This window comes from Cebus imitator, unplaced genomic scaffold (assembly GCF_001604975.1).
Source record: "Cebus imitator isolate Cc_AM_T3 unplaced genomic scaffold, Cebus_imitator-1.0 Scaffold328, whole genome shotgun sequence".
Classification (NCBI taxonomy): domain Eukaryota; kingdom Metazoa; phylum Chordata; class Mammalia; order Primates; family Cebidae; genus Cebus; species Cebus imitator.
Window position 1 is genome coordinate 1563667 of NW_016107643.1, and position 13899 is coordinate 1577565.

At 43.7% G+C, this 13899-nt stretch overlaps 1 protein-coding gene across 1 annotated transcript in view; it reads left to right on the forward strand.

Annotated features, from left to right (window-relative positions):
- Nucleotides 1–12693, forward strand: part of ATRN (attractin) — a 163190-nt gene extending 150497 nt beyond the window's left edge. The window contains exons 27-29 of the mRNA XM_017504810.2: nucleotides 2530–2637; nucleotides 7516–7630; nucleotides 9986–12693. Of these exons, the coding sequence (XP_017360299.1) occupies nucleotides 2530–2637; nucleotides 7516–7630; nucleotides 9986–10110 (348 nt within the window). The 3' untranslated portion in view covers nucleotides 10111–12693. The remainder of the gene's footprint in view (nucleotides 1–2529; nucleotides 2638–7515; nucleotides 7631–9985) is intronic.
- The last annotated feature ends 1206 nt before the right edge of the window (nucleotides 12694–13899 follow it).

The following is a 13899-nucleotide window of genomic DNA, read 5'->3' on the forward strand; positions in this document are numbered from 1 at the left end:
GACATTGGAGCATTTTAAAATTCCAGGCACTGTTCAAAGTGGTTTTACATAGATTAATCCTCATCCCAACCCTATGAAATAGGTGTTATCACTAGCTATGTTTTATAGAAGAGAGAACTGAGGCTCAGAAAGGTGTAGTAACTTACACCAGATAGTTAACTAAGAGGCAGAACTAGGCTTTAACTAGGGACTTCTGTCTTCACAGTCCAAGTTTCTAATCTTCATGTAATCCCCACAGTCACTCAGCTTTGTGCTGGATGTGCACTAAGTGAAAAGGCACTAAGAAGTGTTGTTATTTTTGGAAAGGAAACAAAATTATTATTTTCATATAAAGTTATTCAAACAGTATAGTAGAGATTTGCCAGCATAAGAATGAAGGCTTAAGTATATCAAAAATAAATGAATAACACAGAAGCTAAACAATCAACTGGAAATTGTTTGCAACATATGTGAGAGAAAATAAGATGCACAGCCTATAGGAAAAAGGTTAAAAAATATATATGTTTAGTATGCAGTTGGTCATCTAATAAACTATACTTTTACACGTGTGATTTAGAATTTCTTTTTAACTGTGAAGCTGACCATTCAGAATATATTTCATCATTTCTAAAATGTCAGTCATTATTTATTCCCTCTCAGAATTGTAGAAGCAATGATTTGATGTTATTTATTTTTTTTTTTTTTGAGACGGAATTTCGCTCGTTACCCAGGCTGGAGTGCAATGGCACGATCTCGGCTCACCGCAACCTCCGCCTCCTGGGTTCAGGCAATTCTCCTGCCCTAGCCTCCTGAGTCGCTGGGATTACAGGCACGTGCCACCATGCCCAGCTAATTTTTTGTGTTTTTAGTAGAGACGGGGTTTCGCCATGTTGACCAGGATGGTCTCGATCTCTTGACCTCGTGATCCACCCGCCTCGGCCTCCCACAGTGCTGGGATTACAGGCTTGAGCCACCGCACCCGGCCTGATGTTATTTTTAACAACAATAATGGTAGCAGCTAACACTGTTTAGTCCTTGGTACTCACCAGGCCCAGTTTTAAGTGCTTTTACACATGTTGTCTCCTGAACCCTCTTATTGCGACTCCAGCACTTAGAATAGCAGACCCCAGAGGAGCATTGCTGCATATATTAGTTGTGTAAATGGACCAACAGTTTTAGAAAATATGGGAATGTTATTATTGGCATTTCACAAAAATGTTTAATGTAAAAATGCCCTTCTAGAACAGAGCCATATCTTTCCAGGCCAAGAGTTTGTCTCCTACAGTAGTTCCAAGGAGGCAGTTTGAAGTAAGGCCTACTTGTCTCCCATGGCATAATCTCAAAACTTCAGCAGCAAGCCCAAAAGATCTCTAGTATCCTTAATGATATGTGAACGGCCGTTCACCATGTGCTAGGTGCTGTGCTATAGTATCTCATTTGATCCCAGTGGCAACCTTATGGGAACACAACCTTATGGGATAGGAACACATTTCAGAGGGAGGTAACAGAAGCCCAGAGACTTTAAACACCTTTCTTAAGGTCACACAGCTGGAGAGTATTAGAGCAGTTCACATCAAGCCTCCCTAAATCCAGAACCCCTGTTTGTCCCTCTACTCTGCAAAATTTTACATGTGTTTGTTTTTAGCTTGTACCACCTCTCTGGAGGAAGGGTTCTCTCAGTTGCCATCTGCTGTATAATGGGGCATAGGTTTTTGTTGCTGTGTGAATCCTGGGTGCAAGTTTCAGTAGGAAGAAAGCAAGCCTGACTCTAGTAGTAAAAATACGAAGAGATAGGGCCACATTATTTTATGTATTTGACAAGTCAACATCATAGCATTACATCCACAGTACTTTTTATTTTTTAATTTTTCTTTTAAGTTCTGGGATACATGTGCAGAACATGCAGGTTTGTTACATAGGTAGACATGTGTCATGGTGGTTTGCTGCACCTATCAACCTTCTAGGTTCTAAGCCCTGCATGCATTTGGTATTTGTCCTAATGCTCTTTCCCCCTACCTCCTGACAGGCCCCAGTGTGTGATGTTCCCCCACCTGTGTCCACATGTTTTCATTGTTCAACTCCCACTTAAGAGTGAGAACATGTGGTGTTTGGTTTTCTGTTCCTATGTTAGTTTGCTGAGAATGATGGCTTGCAGCTTCATCCATGTTCCTGCAAAGGACATGAACTCATTCATTTTTATGGCCCCATAGTATTCCATGGTGTGTATATGCCACATTTTCTTTATCCAGTCTATGATTGATGGGCATTTGGGTTGGTTCTAAGTCTTTGCTATTGTAAATAGTGCTGCAATAAACATAGCACAGTACTTATATATCTCTAATAGGGGCTTTAAAAAATATAAGGACAATAGTGTTATCACATCCAAAAAAATTTAATCCCTAATGTTATCTAATATCCAGTTCAAAAAGTATTGTTTTGGACTTGATTTGTTTGAATCAGGGAGGATGAAGTGTTTTTAACATGTAGCATTCACTAATAAAAACCCCTCAGTATTCATTGCATTAATGGCTTTGCCATATTATTTATCAGCAACTTCTTCGAGAGATGCAACAGATGGCCAGCCGTCCCTTTGCCTCCGTAAACGTCGCCTTGGAAACAGATGAGGAGCCTCCTGATCTTATTGGGGGGAGTATAAAGGTGAGAATGTGACTCAGAAGTCCCTATAACTTGACTTTTTAAAACTTAGGCTCCTAAGTTTGGGAAACCAGAGAAAGCAAAAGCCTTATTCTATTGCCTCCTTTTTTTCCTCTCTTTCTTTTTAACCATAAGCTAAAACACTGAAGTTGTTGGGTATTCTTTTGCTTTGGTTTTTCATTCTTTGTTTCATATCACTGACCAATCTTATGTTCAGGAGATATTAAGATATAAATGATTTGTCTTATTTTAGGTATTCTGTGGCACAATACTTCAAAACTTTTATTTGAAAATAGCTACATTGAACATTGAAAATAGCTACATTGAATATTTTTTGAGACAGAGTCTCGCTGTGCTCCATCACCCAGGCCAGGAGTATGGTGACATAATCTCGGCTCACTGCAACCTCCACCAACCAGGTTCGTGCACAACCATGCCTGGCTAATTTTTGTATTTTTAGTAGAGACAGGGTTTTACCATGTTGGCCAGGCTGGTCTCGAACTCCTGACCTCAAGCAGTCCGCTTACCTCGGCCTCTCAAAGTGCTGGGATTACAGGTGTGAACCACTGTACCCGGCATGTAGTTCTTTATATTTTGGGGAATTTTTTAAGCAACAAAATGATAATTCACTATGTATTAATACTCTATGGAAAATATTTATCATCCCCCACCCCAGAATGATGAAGAAAATGGTAGGGCTTTCTCCTTGGGCAAAATGATGGAATACTTGAGATACACTAGAGAAATAGCTATGTATCTTGAATAAAACATACTTATTTAAAATGTTACTGAGCTCACAGGAAGTAGGTAAAATCTCCAGGGAATACTGTCCTTCCCTACCCTAAAAAATACAAACCAAAACCAGAACATGATTTGTCCTAAGTGGTTCCAGATGGTAAATACCACGAGGCTCACCTAAATAGATGGAAACTCTCTCTGTAGAAAAGCGTCTCCAATTCAGCGCTGTTGGAGTCCCACAGATCAAGATGAAGTAATTAAGGGTCACCAGGGACAAGAAGAGGCAAGCCACCATAAATAAGAGTAGGAGAAACAACAGGTGATTGATGTGGACAGGACTCCAGATGTTAGAACTGAAATCTAAAGAATATAATATAACCGTATATGAAATGTTTAAAGAAATAAAAGATGAAATCATAAAGATGAGAGTCAAATATGACCAAGCAGATCTGAAGAACCAAATGGAACTTCTAGAAGTGAAAAATATACTCATTGAAATTTTTTAAATAAATAAGCTTAATTTACATGTTAAACAGCATATCAGACATGAGAGAATTTACAAAGTGGGAGATGAATCTGAAAAAAGTATACAGAATGCAGCTCAGAGAGACAAGGAGATAGAAAATGCAATAGATATTAAGAATATGGAGGATAGAATGAGAAAGATCCAACTCATGTATTTCCAGAATCCCAGAACAAATGAATGAAGGAGAGGCAATATTCAGAGATGATAGCTTTCCAGAACTGATGGATCTGGCAGTTCCACTTCTGGGTTTATACCTAAAAGAACTGAAAGCAGAGTCTCAAAGACATATTTGAACTTCAGTGTTCTTGGCAGCATTATTCCCAATAGCCAAAAAGTAGAACCAGCCCAAGTATCCATAAATGGATGAATAGATAAGCAAAGTATGGTCTATACATCCAATGGAATGTTATCCAGCCTTCCAAATGAAGCAAATTCTGACCCATTCTATAATACGGATGAACCTTGAAGACATGCTAAGTTAAGTAAGCCAATAACAAAAAAATAAACATATGTATGATTACACTTTTAAGAGATACACTTGTAGTCAAATTCATAAAAACAAGAAGTAGAAGAGTGGTTACCAGGAGCTGGGAAAGGGTTCAGGAAATGGGGAGTTTGTTTAATGGGTACAAAGTTTGAGTTTTGCAAGATGAAAAGAGTTCTGGAGATGGATGGTAGTGATGGTTGCACAACACTGTAAATGTACTTAATACCACTGAACTGTACATTTTAAAATGTTTAAATGGTCAAGATGGTAAATTTTATGTGTATTTACCATAATTTTTGTTAAAAATGGGAGAAGAGGCCAGGTGCGGTGGCTCATGCCTGTAATCCCAGCACTTTGGGAGGCCGAGGTGGGCAGATCACCTGAGGTCAGGAGCTCAAGACCAGCCTGGTCAACATGGTGAAACCCCATCTCTACTAAAAATACAAAAATTAGCTGGGTGTGGTAGCATGTGCCTGTAATTGCAGCTGCTAGGGAGGCTGAGGCATGAGAATCATTTGAACCTGGAAGGCAGAGGTTGCAGTGAGCTGAGATTGCACCACTGTACTCCAACCTGGGTGACAGAGCAAGACTCTATCTCAAAAAAAGAAAAGATCACCTACAAAGGAATGACAGGCTGACCGCTGACTTCTCAGAAGTCAGAAGGGCGTGGGAGAATATCTTTGAAGTACTGAAAGAGCCATCAACCTAGAATAGCGTGCCCAGTAAGTACCTTCCAAGAACAAAGATGAAATAAAGCTATCTTCAAATTAGAAGAAAAATTGATAATTTGCCACCAACAGACCTGCACAAAAGAAGTGTCTAAAGGATGTGCTAAAATGAAGGAAAATTACCCACAGGAGGATAGACTAAGGGGTAACAATAGTGAGTAAATAAAAGTATAATCATATATATCAATCTAAACAAACATTGTCCTGGTAAAATAATATTTGTGGGATTGAAAAATAGACAAGTGTAAAGTATTGAACAACATGGTATATGTCAGCAGCATATGACATAATTAGTTGCTCCTTAAAACACTTACTTGATTTTCTTCCAGGACACCACACACTTGACATCTATCCATTCTTGCTCAGTGGTCTTAGCTCAGTCCTCTTCATCTTTTGACAGTGGTGTGCATCAGGCGCTGTCTTTGTCCCCTTCTTGTGTCTTTTACACCTACTCTTTCAGCGATCTTCACTGTCACAGGTTTAAGCACCGTAATCCTCTAACCCAGACTGCTTCCATGAGCCTCCAACCCAAACATCCAGTTGCCTACTCAGTGTCCCCACTTGGATATCTTAACAGGAGTCTCAAACTTAACATGGCCATGGCCAAACTGAGCTCTGGATGTTTATTTCTCAGACCTGCTGCTCTGACATATCTTCCGCCACTCAGCATATCACACCTCCATCACCCTAGTTCCTCAGACCAAAATCATGGAGTTGTCCTTGACTCATTCTTGATGTCATGTTCTCATTGGACATCCAGTCTATCAGCAAATCTTGATACTGTCTTCAAAAATGTTTCCCAGCCACTGTGTACCATGTCTGCCACCATTGCCACTTGATCTAGGTCACCTCTGTCTCTCACCTGGATTCTTGCAGTTACTTGATAACTCACCTCCCTACCTCTGCCATTCACCCATCTAGTCATTTCTTTGTCTCAGAGTGGTACTGGAAATTATCTTCTTCAACCAAATTGAAGAAATTGATGACATATTTTTGGGTATAGTACACAGAATTCTAAAGGTGGCCCCCAAGATTTCCATCCCATGTTTATTCAGTCACACACTACTCAAGGTACTGCTAGAGGGATTTTGCGGATGTAATGAAACAAGGCAGTTGACTTTAAGATACAGAGAGTTTCTCTGGCTGGTAGCAGAAGAAGCCAGAGAGATTGGAAGCATGAGCAGGACTTGACACACCATCCCTGGTTTGGAGATGGAGGGGGCCACAGAAGGAATTGTGTTTTTTTGTTTTTGTGAGACAGAGTGGCTGTGTCACCCACACTGGAGTGCAGTGGCGTGATCATGGCTCACTGCAGCCTCAAACTCTTGGGCTCAAGGGATCCTCCCTCCTGGGTCTCCTAAAGTGCTGGGATTACAGGTGTGAGCCACTGCGTAAGCCCCGAATACGTTTCAAAGCAGAGTCTTCCCCAGAGTCTCCAGATAAGAGCCCCATCAAGCTGACAACTTGATTTTAGCCTGGGAGACCTCATGAGATAGCTGATAATTCCCCAGAACTCATGGCAGACATGAACAGACCTGTCTGTCTCAGCAGAGAACCCTACAGAGCTTGCTGGGACTTCTGACCTATAAAGCTATGAAATAAGAGGGTGTTGTTTTAAGCAACTAAGTTTGCAGGAGTTTGTTACGCTAATGTAGGCTGGGTGCAGTGGGCCACACCTTTAGCTTTGGGAAGCTAAGGTGGGAGGATCGCTTGAGCCCAGGAGTTTAAGACCTGCCTGGACAACATAGTGAGACCCCATTTCTATTCTTAAAAAAAGAAAAAGAGAAGAAACTAATATAGGAGACAAATCCAATCTAAAGGCTGCAACAGAAAATGAAGACATATTTTCCAGAGCCAAATGCATCCAGAGAGTAGACAAAGAATCCACTTGGTCAGCCAACAGCTTTTACAAGCTTTTACATCTAGCCCGCTTGTCTACTTGGTGTCTGAAGGACAGACAAAATAGTTAGAATTTTTTTAAGTCTCCGTAATATCTGCATCTGTGTTTGAGCCAGGTCTGCAGAACTATCTGACAAATCTACTAAGCACTCACCACTGCTATTCCTGTGACCTACAATTATGAGTTAGAATTTCAAATCGAGCGAAAGTACAGCATCCTGAAGAAACCCACTTGGTGTGGCCCCTTCCCTGCAGTTCAAGCCGCCCTTTGGAAGGGGGTTGTGAGACCTCAGTGGAAGGCAGCAAGCAGTACCACCCCTGTCACTGGTGCGCAGAGAGTGCTGTTAGCTCTCACCTGTCCTTTCTTGTTATCTTAAAAACTACAGTGTACCTTTTTCTATATACTGGAATTGATGGTTCTTATAAGCACCAATGACTGCTAAGTTGTCTGTGTATGTTAAAGCTTGAGTATCACTTTAGGTAATTTTCTTTTCTTCCACCAGACTGTTCCCAAACCCATTGCACTGGAGCCGTGTTTTGGCAACAAAGCCGCTGTCCTCTCTGTGTTTGTGAGGCTCCCTCGAGGCCTGGGTGGCATCCCTCCTCCCGGGCAGTCAGGTGAGTAGATGTGGGCCAGCAACAGACACTTTCTAAGCTTGTGAGGGAGCTAAGTATGGGATACTTCCCTTTCCTAGAGAACAGGTTATAAAGGTATAACCAACAGTGCCACCCATGCCATGGCAAGGATTCAGTGAGATAATCTCATTGTCACCTGTATTCCCAAAACTGTTTTCCCGAAGTCACTGTCCCTTCCTGAGGGGACGTCCCAGGACCTCCTCACCACCCCTGCCTCCCAGCCTCTCAGTGCTCACAGATGCCTCTGACCACACCTCCCTTTGTTGCTAAAGTTTCTGGTCCCCTTTGTCTCTGCTCTCTTTTCCTGTCCCCTTTTTCTCATTCTGCCCCAAATCTGGGTATGCTCCCCTTCACTCTGCATGCTCTCCCTCAGCCGCCTTCTCTACTCTACAGCTTCTAGCCATCTCCCCTCAAACTGGCATTTCTTGTATTTCTAGCCTTCCTGCATTTCTTTTGCTTTTTTCTGTTTTAATATAAGGCACAAACACAATGATAACATAAAGGAAGCATCTGAAAGTCCACACACAGTTTGCTATCCCATAACCCACCAGTTTTTATTGTTCTGTTTTCTTTCCCGCCCTGGCCAGCACTTTAGTTGAAATGATTGTATAGATCTAATTTTTATTCTGCTTTTTTCATATAACTAACTTAAATATTTTTACAGCCTACTACATAATATTTTAGCAATGCATGGGACACTCCTCAAATATGTGAATCATAATGTGTATAAACTCTTATTTTGAAGATAGAAAATATGGAATGCAGTTTTGAAAGTATCTTGCTTAATCACAGAGTGCTTTGGAGGGTGCCTCAATGTGACCATTTTAGACAGCTTTCAGTTGAGATGATTCTGGGGTCAGGGTTACCTTAGCCAGAGAGAACCTTGTGTCTGATTGAAAGGCTGCCCCAGGATATGGGTCCAGGCCCTGAGCTCTGCTGTCCCTCTGGTGCACCCTCAGACCCAGAAGAGCCTCCAGCCCAGCTTTAGAACAGTTGGGAGGTCTTTCGGCATGGCTCAGCCAGGATTCATTCAGTTGAGCCCCTAATTCACCTTTGCCAGTGTTGAGGACAGGGCAACTCTTGTGATCTGTCACTCAAGTACAGTGTGTGTTTCCTGCCACTGCCCAGCACAGCTAACATTGGCTGGTGCTCCTGAGAGCAGGGTGCTGGCTGGGGTGGCGAGGTGACAGGTGTGTAGCCCTGTAGCCTTTTGGCTCCAGCCTTTGCTTGATGTGCCCCAACCACCCAGAATGCCTGATAAAGGTCTGTTCACTGCTTAAGAGCCACACTTTTCTGGACTCCAGGAGCATCCAACTCTGACTTTGCCATAATAGATCACTGGAATGGTTTTCCCACTGTGTGCCAAGCACTTACAGCTGTCTTCCCCCACCCCTGCTCCCCTTCACAGGCTCAGCAAAGTGAGTAACACACTCTGCTAACACAGCTCCTGGTGGGTCTCAGCAGAGCTCCAAGCCTGCGGTAGCCATTTCCCATGTGTGTTAGGAATCCAGCTCCCCAAGAACTGTGCCTTCCCTAATGGATGCCAGATTAATCCGTTACCAATACAGGAAGGAAAATGGGATTGCAAGTCCCCAAAGCAAAGGGGGTGGGGGGGTGGGGGGGAGGGGCAGTGATTAGCATAAAGGGGAATTGCTGTTGATCATTGCTGCCTGCCAGGTGCTAAGACTTTATGTCAGTTCACTCATTGACTCTTCACACTAGCCCTGTGCTATTATTATCCCCATTTTACAGATGAGGAAACTGAGGCACAGGGAGGTTAAAGAACCTTGCTTATTCGAAAGCCTGGCCCCAGAGCCTGCCCTGCTCTGTGTCATGGTATGGAAAGGAAGCGACTAATGCTGACTGAGTGATGTGGGATGAATCTGAATCTCATAATAAAGCGTGCTGCTTTTTCTTGGCTCCTTTTGGAGGCAGGCAAGAGAAATTGGGCACTTAGCACATGTCTGCAGTCTCATTTGTATGTTCCCACCACCAGGCAGAGCACTGCGCTTGGTTGATGTGCTGAAAGGCAAACTACACCTTTTGTGTAAAAAATGGGTAAGGGAGAAGAATACGTATTTGTATTTGCATAAGTAAACACTGAAAGAAAACATAAAAATTAGTGAAAGCATTTACCCAGATGGAGGAGCAGGTGGAGGGAGGGACAGGGTGGAAGGAATATTTTTTCTTGTGTATGTGGACCTTTTGGGGGTTTTTTGTTGTGGGTTTTTTTTTTTTTGCATCATAGGATTGAAAAATAAATGTTTAAGTTATTTTTAAAAACAAAATAAAAGCCAGCTGCTCCCAACATAAGTTCTCTCTGTGGGTTCTCCCAAGGTCTTGCTGTGGCCAGTGCCCTCGTGGACATTTCTCAGCAGATGCCGATAATATACAAAGAGAAGTCAGGCGCCGTGAGAAACCGGAAGCAGCAGCCCCCTGCACAGCCTGGTACCTGCATCTGATGCTGGGGCCAGGGATCTCCCGCACACAAGCGAGTGAGTGGCACACCAGAGCCGTCTGCAGGGAAGGGCGAGGCGGGGAAATGGCTGTGCGGTGCGGGGCAGAAGACTGGAAACTCTCGAAGCATCTGACTCACCTGCATGATCACAAGCTTTCTTTGACGGTTTCTCCCATCCGTGTTCCGGCATCTAACCTTTTACTTCTGCATAGGAAATACTTGATTTAATTACAGGTCCAGGGATGAGCTGACTGTTGCTGGAGGAGGCCAGTGGAGAGCCAGTGAGAGAACTAGGAAAGACACTCAGGTTCACTGTGGAAAACTGTTCTTGGGACTGTCTCAACTGTGCAAAAAACAAAAGATGGAGTGTTTACAAGTAGACTTTGTCATCAGTTGTTCTTGAACATGGTCTTTTAAAAACTAGTCAGATGAATTAACTTGTTTTCATCTGAAGCCTGCTATCTTTTTTTAAAAGATGTGCTATTTATTCTTGCACGATTTAGGCAGTTCTCTCTCTTCCAGGGAGTACCTTTTCTTCTAGTTGAGAATTAATAATGGTCCATCTCTTTTGATCATATCAAGCTAGGACAGAAGGGGGCTATTTTAAATGTCAAGGTCAGCAGTGTTACTTCGAATGTAAACTGGTGTAATAGGTAGTTTTCTATAGCAACTGATTAATTTAGTCTTAATCCATTTGAAACTCTCCTTCCTTTCTCTCTGCCTGTCCCTCTCCTTTTCCGTCTCCATCTCACCCCCCCCCCACATACACACACACATACACACAACACTAAGTGCCTAGACTTTAAATAGATCTAGCAATTGGAAAGTTAGTAAGCCTAAGTTTTTACATAATTGCATTCCTACATTCTTGTAAAATTTAAATAGCTACCATTGGCAATCTGCTTTTTTTCTAAAATCTGATTTGCAGCCAGGAAAGAATTTTCTCACCCCAAGGGACGTTTGACCTAGCAGCAGGATGAGAGGAAAGCAGAAATGAATGAACTGTGAAAGCTCCTGTTTTTATTGTCAAAAAGGACACTGTCAACAAGGCGCCCCCTGCCCCCACCCCAGTGTCACCCTAGGCCTGATAAGTTATCAGCCCTCTGGCCACCTCCTGCCAGGGCACAGAGGAAAGGACTCATTGATGTCACATTTCCTTGAGCAGAAAAGAGCACTGAGAACACTTGGGACCCCTGGATCGGAGAGCAGCTGTGTGTCCTGCAGCCTCCTCTGAACTTGCGGTTCATTCTCAGGCTGGGTGAACTCAGATGCCAGGAGAGGGACAGCCTCCCACTGTTGGGCGGAAGCTGCCCAAAACCTGGAGAAGGACCTGTTTGCCCTCTTTTCCTCGGGAAGGTCTCCACCCACCCACCCTCCCTCTCAGATGGAGGTGGTGGCTGTGAGGGGGGCAGCAAATGCTGACAAGGATGAAAAGCACATGGAAAAAATGGACAAGGAGGGAAAACTCTATGCCAAATGGAAAATGACCAGATTTAAGAGGGTGGGACAGTCCCCTGCTCCTCTCCCCAGAGGGCACTGCCTGGAAATTGTGTTTTCCCCATTTATGGTGCTCTGTATTCTGGCATTATGCAGCAGCATCCCAGAAGCTCTCCTCTGCTTCAAAACCTGGGATTGCTGGCATTACCCTATTGGGATGGACCTCTGGACAGCAATACTCAAGTTTGTGAATTTGGAGAAATACTCAAAAGAGCTAAAACTGCGGCATTTCACCTTTAAATGCAGTGCCTAGAGAGAGAGTATTATCTCTTCCCCAACACTAACCCCACTCCCATGAAGAATTGACTGGAAAGATGTTTTCAAGGAAGTTGAACTATAAAACACTATCTGATGCACAAAACACCTCTACTTCGAGACTCACCTCTCATAAAGCTTGTTTTTCACATTATTGTTAAAGAGCAGACGTTCTAAAAAAGACCCCTCCTCTCATGAGCCCCCCATCCCTGCTACAGAACACAGCACCCATGGAGCCTGCCGTGGACTGGCCCTTGATTCCCACAGTCCCCCAGGTGAGGCAAAAGGGAGGCCCTGGGCATTGTCCTCCTGCAAGGAAGATCCTCTTCATTTGTTCAGAGGACCATTTCCTTGGCCAAAGAAGTCTCTTTCCCCGTGTTAGTCCTATGCCTTGAAATATCATGCACAATGACCGGCAGCCATCTGGTTGTGTCTTAATTTTTTCCTAAAAGATATTGTTTATTTTTAAAAAGGAAGGAAGGAGCAAGCGAAGTTTCATTCTGCTCCAGCGGTGGGGAAACCGCTGAATCCACCTGCTTCTCCTTTGCAACCAACAGCAAACAGCTTCCTCCAGCCTCAGGGCAGAAAAAGGGAATGGCAGGGAGTAAGAGGCGCTGGGCTGAGAGCCTGTTACCAAGAGGGAATGGGTTGTCATCTGGCAATGTTGCGTGTCACAAGAGAGCCTGTATATAAATTAAAATAGTCCAGAAAACACTGACCTTGCACTTGTACATAACTATACAGTAGTGTCCAGAATGTTCAGACATTTGGAGTGTACATAAAAAAGAAAAAATCTTAATGTATTTTTATTAAATATAACAATGTCTGAGTTTCACCTAAGTTGTTTTTGTGCCATATGCTGGATATCCAGGTTCCGAGAGTTCCTCTCGCCAGGCCCCGATACATGAATAACAAAGCCAAGAAACGCATCCCCATCGTGTTGATGTGTTCACATGCATCTGGCACCAATTAGGTAATTCTTAAAAGAGGACTCATCTGTTAGAGTGTATATGAAAAATCAGGCAGGGGGCGGGCACAGTGCCTCATGCCTATAATCCCAGCACTTTGGGAGGCTGAGGTGGGCAGATCACCTGAGGTCAGGAGTTCCAGACTAGCCTGACCAACATGGGAAACCCCATCTGGCCGTGGTGATGCATGCCTGTAATCCCAGCTATTCAGGAGGCTGAGGCAGGAGAATCGCTTGAACCTGGGAGGTGGAGGTTGTGGTGAGCCAAGATTGCACTATTGCACACCAGCCTGGGAAACAAGAGCCAAACTCGTCTCAAAAAAAGAAAAACCAGGCAAGGAATCCAAACGGCAGCCTTGAGGGGACTCAGGAAGCAGAGGCATCTCTGCCGCTGCCATTGGCCCTGCAAGCACATCATGACCCTTTCCGGCAGCCCCTTAATACTCTAGGTAGTGAGGGATGACCAGTCTTGTCCTGAGAAATGTTTCTCTTAGTCAAAGACTATAACCTGTGGCAATCAGACTTTCTAAAAGGGGGTTCTCCATTTTTTGTAGTTTTGTCTAAATTTTTAATGACCATTTCCTGGAATCAGTTTATTATACTGAAAACTGGGGGTGGCAGTAGGGAGCTGGTTTGTTGATAAATAGCTCCCATTTCCCCATGGAGAATTTGACACACCCTGGACTCCTGTGTGCCCCCTGCTGCCCCTGCACACAGCCTGGGGAGAAACCCGCGCCTCCCTGTGTGGAGAGAAGGCAACCTCAGATCCCCTGAGCTAACCCGGAGGAAAGGCAGCCCTGGACAGAAGACTGTCAGCAGAAGGAAAGTACTGGAATACCTGTGGGTAAGGCCTGCCATTCAAGACTGGAGACACACCAGGAAATAAAAAGACCAGGCGGGGCACTGCCAGCGGGAAGAGGCATTTTACCTTCCGGTGCAAATGTCGCTCCTTTGATTTAATTGGGGGTATTGGGACCAGGGGCTGATTCGCCTCCTTGGGAGATGGTGGTGTTTTCATGCACATCTTTGATCCTTCCATTTCATTTATTCATCCATCCATTCAACAAGTATTTG